This window comes from Callithrix jacchus, chromosome 6, assembly GCF_049354715.1.
Source record: "Callithrix jacchus isolate 240 chromosome 6, calJac240_pri, whole genome shotgun sequence".
NCBI classification, from domain to species: Eukaryota; Metazoa; Chordata; class Mammalia; order Primates; family Cebidae; genus Callithrix; species Callithrix jacchus.
The window spans coordinates 4681020-4698242 of record NC_133507.1 but is presented as its reverse complement, the minus strand read 5'-3'; the positions used below and the strand labels follow the sequence as shown (position 1 = coordinate 4698242).

General features: G+C 57.7%; 1 protein-coding gene and 11 non-coding genes across 12 annotated transcripts in view; all 12 read left to right on the top strand.

The window, feature by feature from the left end:
- The first annotated feature begins 220 nt into the window (after positions 1 to 220).
- LOC118155029 (small nucleolar RNA SNORD115) lies at positions 221 to 302 on the top strand. The gene has a single exon (XR_004745266.1). It is a non-coding gene; the product is annotated as a small nucleolar RNA SNORD115 (small nucleolar RNA).
- Positions 303 to 1339: 1037 nt separating this feature from the next.
- LOC103793567 (uncharacterized) overlaps positions 1340 to 17223 on the top strand; it is a 156488-nt gene continuing 140604 nt past the window's right edge. The window contains exons 1-4 of the mRNA XM_078329080.1: positions 1340 to 1382; positions 1466 to 1519; positions 1890 to 2007; positions 2390 to 2433. Coding sequence (XP_078185206.1) covers positions 1340 to 1382; positions 1466 to 1519; positions 1890 to 2007; positions 2390 to 2433 — 259 coding nt within the window. The remainder of the gene's footprint in view (positions 1383 to 1465; positions 1520 to 1889; positions 2008 to 2389; positions 2434 to 17223) is intronic.
- LOC118155045 (small nucleolar RNA SNORD115) lies at positions 2064 to 2145 on the top strand. Its single transcript, XR_004745282.3, has one exon. It is a non-coding gene; the product is annotated as a small nucleolar RNA SNORD115 (small nucleolar RNA).
- Positions 3959 to 4040, top strand: LOC118155008 (small nucleolar RNA SNORD115). Its single transcript, XR_004745246.1, has one exon. It is a non-coding gene; the product is annotated as a small nucleolar RNA SNORD115 (small nucleolar RNA).
- Positions 5820 to 5901, top strand: LOC118155010 (small nucleolar RNA SNORD115). Its single transcript, XR_004745248.1, has one exon. It is a non-coding gene; the product is annotated as a small nucleolar RNA SNORD115 (small nucleolar RNA).
- Positions 7307 to 7388, top strand: LOC118155021 (small nucleolar RNA SNORD115). The gene has a single exon (XR_004745259.1). It is a non-coding gene; the product is annotated as a small nucleolar RNA SNORD115 (small nucleolar RNA).
- On the top strand, positions 9111 to 9192 carry LOC118155038 (small nucleolar RNA SNORD115). The gene has a single exon (XR_004745275.1). It is a non-coding gene; the product is annotated as a small nucleolar RNA SNORD115 (small nucleolar RNA).
- LOC118155035 (small nucleolar RNA SNORD115) lies at positions 10926 to 11007 on the top strand. Its single transcript, XR_004745272.2, has one exon. It is a non-coding gene; the product is annotated as a small nucleolar RNA SNORD115 (small nucleolar RNA).
- Positions 12751 to 12832, top strand: LOC118155003 (small nucleolar RNA SNORD115). The gene has a single exon (XR_004745241.1). It is a non-coding gene; the product is annotated as a small nucleolar RNA SNORD115 (small nucleolar RNA).
- LOC118155026 (small nucleolar RNA SNORD115) lies at positions 14595 to 14676 on the top strand. Its single transcript, XR_004745264.1, has one exon. It is a non-coding gene; the product is annotated as a small nucleolar RNA SNORD115 (small nucleolar RNA).
- On the top strand, positions 14751 to 14832 carry LOC118154994 (small nucleolar RNA SNORD115). Its single transcript, XR_004745232.1, has one exon. It is a non-coding gene; the product is annotated as a small nucleolar RNA SNORD115 (small nucleolar RNA).
- On the top strand, positions 16621 to 16702 carry LOC118154999 (small nucleolar RNA SNORD115). The gene has a single exon (XR_004745237.1). It is a non-coding gene; the product is annotated as a small nucleolar RNA SNORD115 (small nucleolar RNA).

The following is a 17223-nucleotide window of genomic DNA, read 5'->3' as shown; positions in this document are numbered from 1 at the left end:
TTCATTTTGGACACATATCCTCCTCCTGTGCCTCAGTTGGTGAGACCGGAGGAAGACTTGGATTGGGTCCACTGTTGGGCCAGTGTCTGTCAGCCAGGTGCCCAGCCCCCAGTGCACTGAAGCTCAGGCCCTTCCATGAACCCTGGTCTCCTGCACTGAGCTTGGTGAGCACATCCGGGTCCTGCTGGATGCATGCATGAGGAGGGGGATGTCTTAGGTTGGATCGATGATGAGAACCTTATATTGTCCTGAAGAGAGGTGATGACTTAAAAATCATGCTCAATAGGATTACGCTGAGGCCCAGCCTAGAGGAGAATGTTGGAGGAGGACGCTGGGATCCCAAGATCCTGGCAGGGTCACATTTATTTTAAGCTCGAGAACTTGAGGAACTGAAGGGCATCTTTCTTGGGTGTGGGGACAACCCTGTCTCTTTGCTCCTGCACGAGGCAGCCCAGGCTCTCTCTGTGGGCTTGGTGTCTCTGCTCCAGTTCTTCAGGGGTAGGGCACATTGGCAGCTCCTTCCTGAGCCCTCTGTCCTCCCTGTGTCTTTCAGTGAATTCTTCTGCCCAGGTGGGGCCCCTGGCTTTGAGCGGCATAGCTGAGTGCATCCTGTTTTGGCCCTGGGCTGTGAGTGAAGGGTCATCCAGAGTCAGCCTTCAGGTCACTAGGGTTTTCTGAGGGAGACAACTGAATCCCCAGCAGTAGGGATGGCTCCTCCAGGAGGGTCGCTTCTTGGGGAGTCTGACCCAAGGAGCATGCATTTCTTAAAGCCTTGCAGGGGTGATGGTGGTCTAGGCAGGAAAGCATTCCTTCAGCATACGATAGGGCACTTTCTAGCTGAAATTCAGTTCATGTGAATTCAGCCTCGAGGACTGCCAGGCCACATGAGGGTGGCAGCAGGGTTGCTGGGGCACCCTGGGGCTCACATTGGAATTCTCCTTCCCCACCGAGAGGGGTGGTTGATGGGGCCTACATGATCAGGCTTCAGAGATTCGGGAATGCTACCTACCCATGGCCTGGAATGGGATCGACCCTGTTGAGCTATGGGCCATTTCAGTGGCGCCTCCCTGAGCCTGGTAGGGGGCGGTGCTGTTTTCATGCTGTTGGATGAAGGCTGAGCTCTGGCTGATGCCTGGAGGTGCTGCAGGCCGTTCCTGGGGCTCATGGGCTTTGGGACAATATGGCAGCTCACGTCCTGCTAGGATCATCCGGGAAGGGTGGGCCCCTGAGGTGGAAAGACCTACCACCTTTTCTAGGAATTTGACACCTAGACTGCTTCTGAGTGATGGGGTCATCTCCAGGCTGGCGGGGTCTTGAGCTCAAGAAAGGAGAAGACAGCATGTGGTTCTCGATTGGCCGAGTGTGGCCTGGCTCTGTGGGAGGTGTGCAGGGCATGGTGGGGACCCATCAGAGAGGTCACATGGCCCTGCAGGCCCCCAGGCTTTGATTTCTGTTGTGTGCTTAGAGTGGACACCGGGGCAGCCCTGCCACACCCAGGAGCAGGCTCTGCCATGGCCAGGTCTGGAGTGGCTCCTGGCATCGGGACCATCCTCCTTGGTTGGCCATGAGCAGGTTGCTTGTCGTGGTCCATGCTCCATTGTCCCGGCGTGGGCCTGGGGTGGTTTAGGGGAGCTGGCCCAGGCAGTGGAGGTGCTTTCATGGCCTGCAGTAGTGTACAGACCAGGCATCTTGCCCCAGCCCAGTCACCCGCTTGCCCTGTCTGTCCAGGGATTGTTGGTGGGGAGGGCCAGAGGTGCTGCAACTGTGATGGGTCAGTATAATGCATGGATCCATCACATGGGTATCCCCTACCCACCTTCCCTGCATTGATAGGTGAAGCCCTCTTTGGACATATGTCCTCCTCCTGTCCCTTTGGACGGTGAGCCTAGAGGAAGACTTGTGTTGGGACCACAGCCCCAGGACAGTGTCCATCAGCCAGCTCCTCATCTCCCAGTGCGCTGAAGCTTGGACCCTTCCTGGCACCCTGGTCTCCTGTACTGAGCCATGGTGAGCACATCCAGGTCCTGCTGGATACGTGCATGGTGAAAGGGGGTGCCCTAGGTTGGTTGATGGTGATAACCTTATATTGTCCTGAAGAGAGGTGATGACTTAAAAATCATGCTCAATAGGATTATGCTGAGGCCCAGCCTAAGGGAGAATGTTGGAGGAGGACCCCGGGATCCCGAGATACCCAGCAGGGCCACTGTATTTTGGGCTGGAGAACTTGAGGCCCTGAAGGGCACCTTGGGTGTGCCCAACTCTGTCTCTGTGCACCTCCATGAGGCAGCCCAGGCTCCCTGTGTGGGATTGGTGTCCTGGCTCTGGTACCCTGGGGGTGGGGACTTTTGGGGGCTCCTTGCTTATTCATGTCCTCCCTTATACCTTTCAGTGAGCTCTTCTGCCTAGTTGGACCCCTGGCATTGACCGGCATAGGTGAGTGGACCTTGCTGGGGTCATGGGCCATTAGCCGTCAGTGGCCATTAGCCAGCTGTCTGGGGTTGCCGAGGTTCAGAGTTCGCACTGCAAGGGTTTTCTCGGGAAGCCTGCCTGAGTTCGCACCTGGGATTGATGAGTTCTCCAGGAGTGCTGCTCTTCTGGGAATCGGACCCAAGGAGGATGCCTTCCGTGAAGCCCTGCATGGGTGACATTGCACCAGGATGGGAAGGGTTCCTTCACCATCATGCAGGGCACCTCCAGCTGAGACTCAGTGCTTGGGTTAGGCCTTGATGACTGCCCAAACACATGAGAGGGGCCAGAGGGGCTCTGGGTGCCATGGGGTTACATAGGAGGGCTCAGTCCCACATATGTGGTGTGTGAATGGACCTGTAGGGTTGGGTTGTGGAGATTCGAGGATCGTGCCTCGCCCATGGCCCTGAATGCGACTGTCCCTGTTGAACAATTCGCCATCCCGGTGGGTCTCCTGGTTGAGGGCAGCATTGTTTCCCTGGGGTTGGATCAAGGTGGAGCTCTGGCCAGACCTGGTGGTGCTACAGGTCAGCTCTGGGACTCTTGGGCCTTGGGCCAAGGGGCAGCCCTCATCCTGCTGAGGGTCATCCTATCTCCGAGGTTGAATGTCATGAAGGGTGGCCTCCTGAGTTGGGAAGGCTTGCTGTGAAGGGACCTGTGTCATTTTGTAGCTCAGGGTGCTTGGGAGCCATAGTGTCAGCTTCAGAGTAGTAGAGTTTGTGCCCAAGCAAAGGAGAAGGCACCATGTGGCTCCCAGTTGGCCACCTGTGGCTGCCTGTGTGTGTGCGAGGTATGCGGAGTATGGATGGTGACCCACCAGAGAAAGCACGTGGCCCTGCAGCCCCACGCTGTGACTTCTGGTGCACGCTTGCAGAGTGTAGCTAGATCTAGATGCGCGCTCCCCACACCCAGGGTAGGCTGTGTGGCTGCCAGGTCTGCAGCAGCGTGTGGTCTCTGGGCCAGCCTTCTTGGTTGGCCATGAGTGGCTGGTGGCCCTGGCCTGTGCCCAGTGGTCTTAAGGAGGAGTCCCTTGGGTCATGCAGGGGAGCCTCTTGGGCTGTGGAGATGCTCTCAGGACCTGCCGTATGGTGCAGCCTGGCATTTTGTCTGAGCCCAGCAACCTACCTGCCCTGTCCTTCCAGAGTTTGGTGGCAGGGACAGCCAAGGGTTCCCCATGTCCATGATGATGCAGTATTTCACTTGGATCTCATCCCCTGGGTCCATGGAGGGCAAGCATGCGTGAGCTGGCCTCACCTACCTCCTTCCCCACATGGAGCTCATCTTGGACACGTGTCCTCCACCTGTACCCCAGACTGAAGAAAGACTTGCATTGGGCCTGCTGTTCCTGGGCCAGTGGCCATCAGCCAGGTGCCTCGACCCTGGTGTGCTGAAGCTCGGGCCCTTTCTGGCACCCTGGTGTCCTGCACTGAGCTGTGGTGAGCACATCCGGGTCCCACTAGATACATCCGCGGGGAGGGGGGTGCTCTAGGTTGGGTCAATGATGAGAACCTTATATTGTCCTGAAGAGAAATGATGACTTAAAAATCATGCTCAATAGGATTACGCTGAGGCCCAGCCTAGGGGAGAATTTTGGAAGATGATGCTGGGATCCCAAGGTCCCTGGCAGGGCCCCTGTATTTTTGGCTGGAGAACTTGAGGCCCTGAAGGGCATCTCGGGGGGCCCAACTCTGTCTGTGAGCACCTCCTTGAGGCAGACCAGGCTCCCTGTGTGGGCTTGGTGTCCCAGCTCTGGTTCCCTGGGGGTGGAGTATGTTGATGGCTCCTTTCTGACTGGTTTCTTCCCCGGTGTGTTTCAGTGAGCTCTTCTACCCAGGTGGGCCCTGGGGGCTCAAGCAGCATATAGGTGAGTGCATCCTGTTGGGGTCAAGCACCATGAGTGAGACAGCATGGGGTCAAGGGGTTTTGGGCAACTAGGGTTTTCTCAGGGTGCCAACCTATTTCTGGGAAGGGAATGTTTTTCCAGTAGGGTCGCATCCTTGGGGATCTGACCCTGGCGAACGCCTTTCGTGAAGCCCTGCAGGGCTGATGGTGGTCCGGGCAGGAAAGGGTTCCTTCAACCCAACATAGGGTAGCTCCCAGCTGAAACTTAGTGGTTTTTTTCAGGTCTTGAATACTGCCCAAGCCACATGTCGGGGGCTACAGGGGCTCCGGGGCACCCTGGGGGTCACACTGGAGTTCTCCTCCCTGGAGAGTGGTGGGTGATTGGGCCACACAGTCATGCCTCAGAGATTCAAGGAATGTGTCCCACCCACAGCCCTGAATGGGACTGATCCTGTTGAGCAATGGGCCATCTTAGTGGTGACTCCTTGAGCCTGGTAGAGGGTGGTGCTCTTTTAGTGTGTTTGGTCAAGTCAGCTCTGGCTGGTGCCTGGAGGTGCTGCATGCTGACCCTGGGTCTCGTGGTCTTTGGGCCAAGGGGGCAGCTCGTGTTCCGCTGGGGTCACTCCTTCCTTGAGGTCCAGTGGTAGGAAGGGTGACCTCTTGAGTGTGGGGGAAGGTCTGATATTGAGGGACCTGTCCTGGGAATTTGCCACCTAGGCAGCTTCTGAGCCATGGGGTCATCTCCAGTGTGGCGGGGTCTTGAGCCAAAGAAAAAGAGAGGGCACCATGTGGTTTCCGATTGGCCGAGTGTGGCCTGGCTCTGTGGGAGGTGTGCAGGGCATGATGGGGACTCACAGGGAAAGTACGTGGCCCTGGAGTCCCCCAGGCTTTGATTTCTCGTGTGTGCTTGGAGAGGGCACTAGAGCGGGTGCCTACCATGCCCACGGAAGGCTCTGTGGCTGCCAGGTCTGCATTGGCTCCTGGCATCAGGGCCTGTCTCTTTGTTTACCCACAAGATGGTCAGTTGCCCTGGCTCGTGCCCCGTGGTCCTGGTGTGGCCCTGGGATTGTTCAGGGGAGCCGACACAGGCAGTGGAGGTGCTCTCTGGGACTGCAGCAGGGTGCAGCCCAGGGATCTTGCTCCATCCCAGTGACCCCCTTGCCCTGTCTTTCCAGGGTTTGGTGGTGGGGAGGTTCAAGGGTGCCCTGTGTCCATAATGGGTCAGTGTTCTCCATGGATCCTATCACATGGATGTCCCTTACCCACCTTCCCTGCACTGATACTTTAGGCCCTGGTTGGACACATGTTCTCTTGTCCCTGCAGGTGGTGAGCCTGGAGGAAGACCTGTGTTGGGTGTACAGGCCCAGGGCCAGTGTCCATCAGCATGGTGCTCATCCCTTGGTGCATTGAAGCTCGGACTCTCTCTGGAACCCTGGTCTCCTGCACTGAGCTGTGGTGGGCACATCCAGGTTCCAGTGGGTGCATGCGTGGGGAGGGGGTTGTCCTTGGTTGGGTCAATGATGAGAACCTCATAATGTCCTGAAGAGAGGTGATGACTTAAAAATCATGCTCAATAGGATTACGCTGAGGCCCAGCCTAGGGGAGAATTTTGGAAGGGGATGCTGGGAATTACGAGTTCCCTGGCAGGACCACTGTATTTTGGGCTGGTGACCTGTGGGCCCTGAAGGGGCCAGCCCTGTCTCTGCTCCTCCGTGATGCAGCCCAGGCTCCCTATGGAGGCTTGGTATCCAGGCTGTTGTTCCCTTGGGGGCAGGGCCCGTGGGTGGCTCCTCCATGAGCCCCATTCTCCCCTTGTGTCTTTCAGTGAGCTCTTCCACCCGGGCAGGCCCCCTGGTATTCAGTGGCATAGGTGAGTGGATTCTGCTGGTGTCCTGGGCCATGAGCCAGGCCATTGTGGGGTCAAGGGTCAGCCTATGGGGTACTAGGGTTTCCTCGGGGAGCCAACCTGCACTCCCACCAGAGAGGCATGGGTTCTCTAGGAGAGAGGCTTCTTTGTGAATGGGACCTTCGGAAGATACCTTCCCTGAGGCCTGCAGGGGTTACAGTGGTCCAAACAGGAATGGTTTCCTTGAGCCTCACCCAGGGGAGCGCCCAGCTGAGACTCAGTGCTCTGGTCAGGCCTTGAGGACTGCCCAGGCCACATGAGGGGGCCAGAGGGAGTTCTTGGTCTCCTGAGTGTGGTATGTGAATCTGCCTGTGCGGTTGGGTCGTGGAGACTCACGGATAGCGCCCCACCCACGACTGATAGAAATCATCCCTGCTGAGCAGTGGGCCATCCCAGTGGGCTTCCTGGAGCCTGGTGGGGGTGGTGTCATGTCCCTGGTGTTGGGTTATGAATGGGGACCCACCGAGAAGTCACATGGCTCTAATTTCCATTGTGTACTTGGAGAGGGCGCCCACCACCCTTAGTGGCAGGCTCTGTGACTGCCAGGTCTGCAGTGGTTTCTGGCATCAGGGCTAGCCTCCTTGGTTGGCCATGAGGTGGTTGGTTACCCTGGTCCCTCCCCCGTGATTCTGCTGCAGCCCTAGAGTTATTCAGGGGAGCCGGCCCGGGGAGTGGACATGCTCTCGTGGCCTGCAGTAGGGCGCAGCCCAGGCATCTTGCCCAGCCCAGTGACCCGCTTGCCCTGTCTTTCCAGGGTTTGGTGGCAGGGAGGGCCAAGGATGCCCTGCATTGATGATGGGTCAGTTTTCTGTGTGGGTCCCATCACATGGGTATCCCCTACTCACCTTCCCTGCATTGACAGGTGAGGCCCTCTTTGGACCCATGTCCTCCTCCTGTCCCCCCAGATGGTCAGCCTGGAGGAAGACTTGTATTGGGCCTGCAGGCCCCAGGCCAGTATCTGTCAGCCAGCTCCTCAGCTCCCAGGGTGCTAAAGCTCGGACCCTTCCTGGTGCCCTGGTCTCCTGCACTGAGCTGTGGTGAGCACATCTGGGTCCCGCTGGATGCATGTGTGGGGAGTGGGTGCCCTGGGTTGGGTCAATGATGAGAACCATATATTGTCCTGAAGACAGGTGATGACTTAAAAATTATGCTCAATAGGATTACGCTGAGGCCCAGCCTAGGGGAGAATGTTGAAAGAGGATGCTGGGATCTTGAGGTCCCCTGCAAGGCCACTGTATTTTGTATTGGAGACCTGGAGGTCCTGAAGGGCATTTTGAGGTGCCCCAGCCTGTCTCTATGCTTCTCTGTGAGGCTGCCCAGGCTTTCTGTGTGGGCTTGGTTTCGCCGCTTTGGTTTCCTGGGGGCAGGGAACATGGGTGGCTCCTTCCTGAGCCCCCGTTCTCGCCTTGTGTCTTTCAGTGAGCTCTTCTGCCTGGATGGCCTTCTGGCATTGCCTGGCATAGGTGAGTTGAACTTACTGGGGTCATGAGTGATGAGCCAGAGTGTGTGGGCTCCCCGAGATTCAGGCATTGGGCCAAAAGCGTTTTTCTGGGAGCCAGCCTGAATTTCCACCTGAGAGGGAAGGGTTCTCCTGGAGGACAGCTTTTCTGGGAGTCAGACCCAAGGAAGATGCCTTCCCTGAGGCCCTGCAGGGGTGATGGTGGTCCAGACAGCACAAGCGTTCCTTCTTCCCAACTCAGGGCAGGTTCCAGCTGAGACTTGGTGCTCCAGTAAGGCCTCAAGGACTGCCCAGGCCACCTGAGGGGTCCGGAGGGGATAAGGTGTGCCTGGGAGTAACAGGGGAGCTCTTGGTACCCAGAGTGTTGTGTGTGAATGGGCCCATGGGGTTGGGTTGTAGGAATTTAGTATTATGCCCCACCCATGGCCCTGAATGGGACTGTCCCTGTTGAGCAATTGGCCATCCTAGTGAGGCTCCTGGAGCCTGATGGGGAGGGGCAGCATTGTTTCCCTGGGGTTGGGTCAAGGCAGAGCTCTGGCCAACACCTGGTGGTGCTGCAGGTCAGCCCTGGGACTCATGGGCTTTGGGCCAAGCGGCAGCCCGTATCCCCTGGGGGTTATATTATGTCCAAGGTCAAGTGTCATGCAGGGTGGCCTCCCGAGGTGGGAAGGGTTGCTGTGAAGGGACATGTCCCAGGATTTTGTTGCTCATGCTGCTGCTGAGGCATGGGTAGGGTCTTGAGCCCAGGAAATAGAGAAGACACAATGTGGCCCCTGATTGGTCGAGCATGGGCTGGCAATGTGTTTGAAAGGTGTGTAGGGCTTGGATTTGGACCCACCAGAGAGAGCACATAGCCATGGGGTGCCAGGCTGTGATTTCTGATGTACGCTTGAAGAGGGCATCTGTTTGGGTGCCTATCTGTCCAAGGCAGGCTATGCAACTGCCGGATCTGTAGTGGTGCTTGGCATCAGGACTAGCCTTCTTTGTTGCCTTGAGCTGGTTGGTGGCCCTGGCCTATGCCCAGTGGTCTCTGTGAAGCCCTGGGGTCATGTGGAGCGGCTGGCATGGGCGGCGGAGGTCTTCCTGAGGCCTTCAGTAGGTACAGCCCAGGCATGTCGCCTGAGCCTGTTGACTTGCCTGCCCTGTTTCTCCAGGATTCAGTGGTGGGGAGGGCCAAGGCTAGCCAATGTCCATGGCAGCTCAGTATTTCAAATGAGTCCTATCACATGAGTCCTTCTCCTGTTCCCCGAGATGGTGAGCCCTGAGGAAGACTTGCACTGGGCCCACTGTTTCTGGGCCAGAGGCTGTGAGCCAGGTGCCGAGGTCCTATTGCATTGAAGCTCTGGCCCTTCCTGGTGCCCTGGTCTCCTGCATGGAGCTGCTGAGCCCGTCTGGGTCCCACTGGATCCATGCATTGGGACGGGAGTGCCCTGGGTTGGGTCAATGATGAGAATCTTATATTGTCTTGAAGAGAGGTAATGACTTAAAAATCATGCTCAGTAGGATTGTGCTGAGGCCCAGCCTAGGGGAGAATTTTGGAAGTGGACACTGGGCTCCCAAGGTCACCACCAGGGCCACTGTATTTTGGGATAGAGATCTCAAGGCCCTGAAGGGCATCTCGAGTGGGTTCAATCCTGTCTCTGCGCTCTTCCGTGAGGCAGCCCTGGCTCCCTGTGCAGGCTTGGTGTGGGTGCTCTGGTTCCCTGGGGCGGGGCATGTTGGCTGCTCCTCTCTGAGCCCCTGTTCTCCCTTGTGTCTTTCAGTCAGCTCTTCTGCCCAGGTGGGCCCTTTGGCATTGACTTGCATAGGTGGATGGATCCTGCTGGCATCATGGGTCATGAGTGTGGCAGAGTGGGGTCTCTGAGTGTCCACCTTCGGACCACTAGTGTTTCCTAACATCGAAAGCGTTGACTTGAATTCCCAGTGGGGATGAGTTCTCCAGAAGGGCCGCTTCTCTGGGAATCAGACTCAAGGCGGATGCCTGTCCTGAAGCCTGGCAGGAGTGATGGTGGTCCAAGCAGGAAAGGGTTCATTCAGCCCCACACAGGGCAGCTGCCAGCTGCATTGGTCAGGCCTCAAGGATGCCCAGGACACATGAGATGGCCACATGGGCTCCCGGGCCCTATGGGGGTTTTGCGGAGGCTTTTCATCCATGGAGAGGGGTGGGCGATCAGGCCTGTGGGAGTCATGTCGCGTTGTTTCAGGATCGCCCCACACATATCCCCCTGAATGGGAGCAACCCTGTGGAGCACTGGGCCATCCCAGTGGTGCCTTCTTGAGTCTGGTGGCAGGTGTTGCTGTTCCCCTGAGATTACGTCAAGAATTCTGGCCAGCGCCTGGTGATGCTCCAGGCTGGCCCTGGAACTCGTGGGCTTTGGCTGTGGGGACAGCCTAGGTCATGCTTGGGAAGGTCAGCCTTCCCAGAGGTTGAATGGCGGGAGTTGTGGCCTCCTAAGGTGGGAAGGCCCCTTGTTAAACAACCTGTCCTGGGAATTTGCCACAGGCTGCTTCTGAGCTGTGGGGTCACCTCCAGGATGGCAGCCGCCCGAGGAAAGGGGAGCACACCATGTGTTCACGGATTGGTTGAATGTGGCCTTGTTCTGTGTTTGGGAGGTGTATAGGGCATGGATGGGGACCCATCAGAGAAACTATGTGGCCCTGGAGCCCCAGACTGTGATTTCTGGTGCATTGGATAGGGGCCAGACTGCCAAGTCTGCAGCGGCACATGGCTTCTGGGTCAGCATCCTGGTTGGTGGCCCCGGCTCATGCCCACTGTTCCCAGGGCAGCCTTGGCATTGTGCAGAGCAGCTAGCAGGGTCGTGGCAGTGCTCTTGTGACCTGCAGTAAGGTGCTGCCTGGGTTTCTTGCGTGAGACCGGTGACCCGCCTGCCCTGTTGTTCCAGGGTTTGGTGGCAGGGAGGGCCAAGGGTTTTGCCAGTCTGTGTCCATAACAGCTCAGTGTTCCGCATGGATCCCATCACATGGGTATCCCCTACTCACCTCCCCGGACGGAGGCATGAGGCCCTATTTGGACACATGTCCTCCTCCTGTTTCCCTAGATGGTGAACCTGGAGGAAGACTTCCACTGGGCCAGTGTCTCTGAGCCAGTGTCCGTCAGCCATGTGTCCAACCTCTGGTGCTCTGCGGCTCAGGCCTTTCCTGGAACCTGGTCTCCTGCAATGAGCTGTGGTGAGCCCATCTTGGTCCCACTGGACCCATGCATGGGAGGGGGTGCCCTCCACTGAGTCAGTTGGGTTGATGATGAGAACTTTATATTATCCTGAAAAGAGGTGATGACTTAAAAATCATGCTCAATAGGATTACACTGAGGCCCAGCCTAGGGGAGAATTTTGGAAGAGGATGGTGGGATCCCGAGGTCCCTGGCAGGGCCCCTGTATTTCGGTTGGAGATCTCCAGACTCTGCAGACCATTATGGCGGCCCCAACCCCACCTCTGTGCTCCTCCGTGAGACAGCCCAGACTCCCTGTGCAGGCTTGGTGTCAGAGTCCCATTCCCTGGGGGTGAGGCAGGTTGGCGGCTCCTCCCTAGGTCCCCCCTTGTCCTTTGTGTCTTTCACTGAGCTCTTCTGCTCAGGTGGGTCCCCTGGCATTGACTGGCATAGGTGAGTGGAAACTGCTGGCGTCATGGGCCATGAGCCAGTCTGCGTGGGGATGCCGGTTTAGCCTTTGGGACAGGAGGGTTTCCTCAGGGAGCCAGGGAATCCCCACCGAGAAGGGTTGGGTTCTCCAGGAAGGCCACTTTCTTCCTAAGATGGAGGACATCTATGAAGACTTGCAGAGGTGATGATGGTTCAAGCAGCTAAGAGTTTCTTCAGCCCCATTAGGGCAGCTCCCGGATGAGACTCTGTGCATGGGTCAGGCCTGGAGAACTGCCCGGGCCACATGCAGAGTGCCACACAGGCTTCGGGGCACCACAGGTGTCATGCAGTAGCTCTCAGTCCTCAGGGTTGTTGCGGGGGTGGTGACCGAGTGGTCAGGCCCACTGGGTCAGGATTTAGTGTTTCAAGGTTCACGCCCACCCATGGCCCTGAATGGGCCTGATGCTGTTGAGCAGTGAGCCATCCCAGTGGCGCCACATTGAGCCTGGTGGGGGTGCATTGCTATTTCAGTGGGGTTGGGTCAAGGTTGAGCTCTGGCCAGCTCCTGATGGTGATGCAGGCTGGCACGGGGACTTGTGGGCTTCGGGCCATGTCAGCAGCCCACATCCTGCTGGGGGGTCACGCCTTTCCTGAGTTCCATTGTAAGGAACTTCACCCTCCTTAGGTGGGAAGGCCCACTGTTGAGGGACCTGTCCCAGGAATTTGCTGCCCAGGCTGCTTCTGAGCCATGGCACCTCCACGTGGCGGGGTCTTGGGTCCATGGAATGGAGAAGACACCATGTGGCCCCTGATGGGTTGAGTACGGCCTGGCTCTGAGTTTGGGAGCAGTGTAGGGCATGGATGGGGGAACACCAGAGAAAGTACGTAGCCACGGGGCCCCAGGCTAGATTGCTGGTGTGCGCTTGGAGAGGGTGCCTGGTTGGGCGTCCACCATGCCCAGGGGCAGGCTGTGCAACTGCCAGGTCGGCAGCAGTGCTGGGCATCAGGACGACATTTTTGTTGGCTGTGAATTTGTTGGTGGCCCTGGCCTGTGCCCAGCGATCTCTGTACAGCCCTGGGGTCATGTGGAGCAGATAGCGTGGGCAGTGGAGGTCATCCTGCTGTAGGCAAGAGAACTACAGTAGGTGCAGCCAAGGCCTCTTGCCCAAGCACAGTGACTTGCCTGCCCTGTCCTTCCAGGGTTTGGTGTCAAGGAGGGTCAGGTTTGCCTGGTGTCCATGAGAGGTCAGTATTTCACAGGGATGCCATCCCATGGATCCTCCTCCTGTCCCCCCACATGGTAAGCCCAGATGAGTTGTCCTAGGCCTGCAGTGCTCTGGCCAGAGGTATCAGCCAGGTGCCCAGGCCGTACTGCACTGAAGCTCAGGCCCTTCCTGGCGCCCTGGTCTCCTGCATGGAGCTGGTGAGCCCATCCGAGACCCACAGGATGCATGCATGGGGAGGGGGGTACCTTGGGTTGGGTCAATGATGAGAACCTTATATTTTCCTGAAGAGAGGTGATGACTTAAAAATCATGCTCAATAGGATTACGCTGAGGCCCAGCCTAGGGGAGAATTTTGGACATGGACACTGGGAATCATGAGGTCCCTGGCAGGGCCACTATATTTTGGGCTAGAGACCTTGAGGCCCTCAAAGGCCTCTCAGGGGTACCCAACCCTGTCTCTATGCTCCTCCACGAAGCACACCAGGCTTCCCGTGTGGACTTGGTTTGACCTACCAGTTCCCTGGAGGCAGGGCACACTGGGGGCTGCTCTCTGAGCCCCTGTTCTCCCCTTTTGTCTTTCAGTGAGCTCTTCAGCTCAGAAGGGCCCCTCGGCCTTGACCCGCAGAGGTGAGTACATCCTGCTGGCATCATGGGCCATGAGTCAGGTCACGTGCTGTCCCCGAGGGTCAGTCTTCCAGACAGGAGGGTTTTCTCAGGGAGCTGACCTGTGTCTCCACTGGGGAGGGACAGTTTCTCTAGGAGGGCAGCTTCCTTGGGAATCGTACCCAAGACCTTGCCTTTCTGAAGACCTGCAGGGTAACAGTGGTCCAGGCAGGAAAGTGTTCCATTGGCACCACACAGGGCAAATTCCAGCTGAGACTGTGAGTGTATGTCAGCCTCGAGAACTGCCCAGGCCACATAAGGGGTTACAGGGCCTCCGGGGCACCATGGGTATCACGCAAGAGCTCTCTTTCCTTGGAGAGGGTGCCTGAATAAGGTCATGGAGTCGGGCCATGGACATTCAAGGATCGCAATCCAACCACGGCCCTAAAAGGGCTGACCTTTCAAGAATGGGCCATCCCATAGCGCCTCTTTGAGCTTGGTGGGGGTCAGTGCTGTTTCCCTGGGTAAGGGTCAAGGCTGAGCTCTGGCTGATGCCTGGTGGTGCTGCGGGCAGGCCCTGGGACTTGTGGGCTTTAGGCCATGTCGGCCGCCCTCGTCCTGCTGGAGGTCACCCCTTCCCCATGGGTGAGAGGCTGGAAGAGCAGACTCTGAGGTGGGAAGGCCTCCTGCAATGGTCCTGTTTCAGGAATTTACTGCCCAGGCTTTTTCTGTGCCATGGGGTCATCTCCAGGGTGGCGGAATCTTCAGCCTAAGGAAAGGAAAGGGTGTCCCAGCTCTGTGTTTGGGACATGTGCAGGGCATGGATGGGGACCCATCAGAGAAAGCATGTGGCCCTGGGACTCCAGGCTTCTCTTTCAGTTGTGGCTTGCAAAGGGCACCTGGACAGGTGTCTTTCATGCCCAGGGCAGGCTATGCTGCTTCCATGTCCACAGATGCATATGGCTTCTGGGCCAGCCTCCTCGGTCGGCCATGAGCTGGTTGGTGGCCCTGGCCCATGCTCAGTGATCCCAGAACAGCCCTGGGATCTTGCGAAGGGAGAGCAGCGGTGGGGGCAGTAGAGGTGCCCTTAAGGTTTGCAGTAGGGCACTGCCTGGGGATCTTGCCCAAGCCCAGTGACCTCCCTGCCCTGTTTTTTCAGGGTTTGGTCATGGGGAGGGCCAGGGGTGCCCCATGTCCGTGACGGGTCATTGTTCCACATGGATCCTGTCACATGGATAACCCTTACCTCCTTCCCACATGCAGGCGTGAGACCCTGTTTGGACACATGTTCTCCTTCTGTCCCCCTAGATGTTGAGCCTGGAGGAAGACTTATGTGAGGCCCAGTGGAGCCAGGCCGGTGTGTGTCAGCCAGGTGCTCAGCCCCTGGTGCGATTATGGTCGGGCCCTTCCTGGCACCCTGGTCTCCGGCACTGAGCTGTGGTGAGCACATCTGGGTCCCACTGGATCCATGCATGGGGAGAGGGTGCTCTCGGTTGGGCCAATGATGAGAACCTTATATTGCCCTGAAGAGAAGTGATGACTTAAAAATCATGCTCAACAGGATTACGCTGAGGCCCACCCTAGGGGAGAGTTTTGGAAGACCATGCTGGGTTTCACTGGATCCATGCTTGGGAGGGGGGTGCCCTGGGTTGGGTCGATGATGAGAACCTTATATTGTCCTGAAGAGAGGTGATGACTTAAAAATCATGCTCAATAGGATTACGCTGAGGCCCAACCTAGGTGAGAATGTTGGAAGAAGACGCTGGGATCCCCAAGTCCCCAGCAGGCCCCTGTATTTTGCGCTGGAGACCTAATGACTCTGAAGGGCATCTGTAGGTGCCCAGCCTGTCTCTGCCCTCCTCCATGAGGCAGCTGAGGCTCCCTGTGCGGGTTTGGAGTCGGTGCTTCAGTTCCCTGGGCCAGGGAACATTAGTGGCTTCTTCCTGAGCCCCTATTCTCTCCTTGTGTTTTTCAGTGAGCTCCTTCACCCACCTGAGCCACCTGGCATTGACCATAATAGGTGAGTGGATCCTGCTGGGGTCATGGGCCGTTAGCCAGGCCACGTGATGTTGCCGAGGGTCAGACTTTCCACCACGGGGAATTTCTCAGGCAGTTGACCTGAATTCCCACCATGAGGGCTGCTCTTTTGAGAATCGGACCCAAGCGGGGGACACCTTCCCTGAAGCCCGCAGGGTTGATGGTGGTCCAGGCAGGAAAGGGTATCTTCAGCACCCACATAGTACAACTCCTGTCTGGGACTAGGTGCTCAGGTCAGGCCTTAAGGACTGCTTAGGCCGCAAGAGGGGGACAGAGGGACTTTAGGTCACCACTGGGCTCACACGGGAGCTCTGGATGCCTGGTGTGTGGTGTACAAATGGGCCTCTTGGGTTGGGTCACAGAGATTCAAGGGTAGTGCCCCACCATGGCCCTGAATGTGACCGTCCCTGTTGAGAAAAGGGTCATCCCAGTGGGTCTCCTGGAGCCTGGTCATGGGGTGGCGTTGTTTTCTGGGGGTTAGGTCAAGGCAGAGCTCTGGCTGGCACCTGGTGGTATTGCAGGTCAGCCCTGGGACTTGTGGGCATCGGGCCAAGGGGGAGCCCACATCCCGCTGCAGGTCACCCTTTTTCCAATAGCAGGTGTCTGGAAGGGTGGCCTCCTGAGGTGGGAAGGCCCGCTGTTGAGGGACCTGTCCCGGCAATTTGTCTCTCAAGCTTCTTCTGAGCTTTGGGGCCACATCCAAGGTGCGAGGTCTTGGGCCCAGGCAAAGGAGAGGGCTCTATGTGGGTCTTCATTGGCCACATGTGGCTGGCTCTGTGTGTGGGAGGTATACAGAGTATGGATGGGGACCCACCTGAGGAAGCAAGTGGCCCTGTGGTGTGATTTCTGTTTCATTCTTGGAGAGGATGCCTGGAGGCACGCTCCCCACACCCAGGGAAAGGCTACGTGACTGCCAAGTCTGCGCGGCTTGTGGCATCTGGGCAGGCTTCCTTCATTGGCCGTGTCCTGGATGGTGGCCAGGGTCTGTGCCCAGTGGTCCCAGGGCAGCCCTGGGGTGATGCAGGGGAGCAGTTTTGGACAGCAGAAGTGCTCCTGGGGTCTGCAGTACAGCACTGCCTGGGCATTTTGCCCAAGCCCAGTGACCCACCTGCCCTGTCCTCTCTGGATTCGGTGGAAGGGAGGGCCGAGGGCGAACCCCATTCTTGACGGCTCAGCATTTAACATCAAAGTCATCACACGTGTCCATGGAGGGGGAGCAAGGGTGAGCTGGCACCCCTACCCCCTTCCCCGCATGGAGGTCAGTTTGGATACACGTCCTCCTCCTGTCTCTGCAGATGGTGATCCCGGAGGAAAACTTGGGTTGGGTCTGCTGTCTCTGGGCCAACGTCAGTCACACAGGTGCCCGGCCCACAGTGTGCTGAAGCTCGGGCCCTTCCTGGAGCGCTTGGCTCCTGCACTGAGCTGTGGTGAGCCCATCTGTGTCCTGCTGGATGCATGCGTAGGGAGGGGGGGTGCCCTGCGTTGGGTCGATGATGAGAACCTTATATTGTTCTGAAGAGAGGTGATGACTTAAAAATCATGCTCAATAGGATTACGCTGAGGCCCAGCCTAAGGGAGGATTGTGGAAGAGGTTGCTGGGATTCTGAGGTCTCCAGCAGAGCCACTGTATTTTGGGCTGGAGCCCTGGAGGCCCTGAAGGGCATCTCTGGGGTGCCCAGCCCTGTCTCTGCGCTCCTACATGAGGCAACCCAGGCTCCCTGTGTTGACTTAGTATCCGGGCTCTGGTCCCTGGGGGCGAAGCGCATTGGAGGCTCCTTCCTGAGCCCCTGTTCTCCCCCATGTCTTTCAGTGAGCTCTTCTGCCCAAGTGGTCCCCCCTGAAATTGACCGGCATAGGTGAGTGGACCCTGCTGCGGTCATGGGACATTAGCCAGACCATCTGGAGTTACCGAGGTTCAGACTTGAGGCCATGAGGGTTTTCTCAGGCAGCTGACTTGAATTCCCACCTGGGAAAGATGAATTTTTCAGGAGGGCCGTTTTTCGGGAATTGAACCCAGGGAGGATGCCTTCCCTGAAGCCCTGCAGGGGTGATGGTGGTCCAGGCAGAAAAGGGTTCCTTCACTGCCA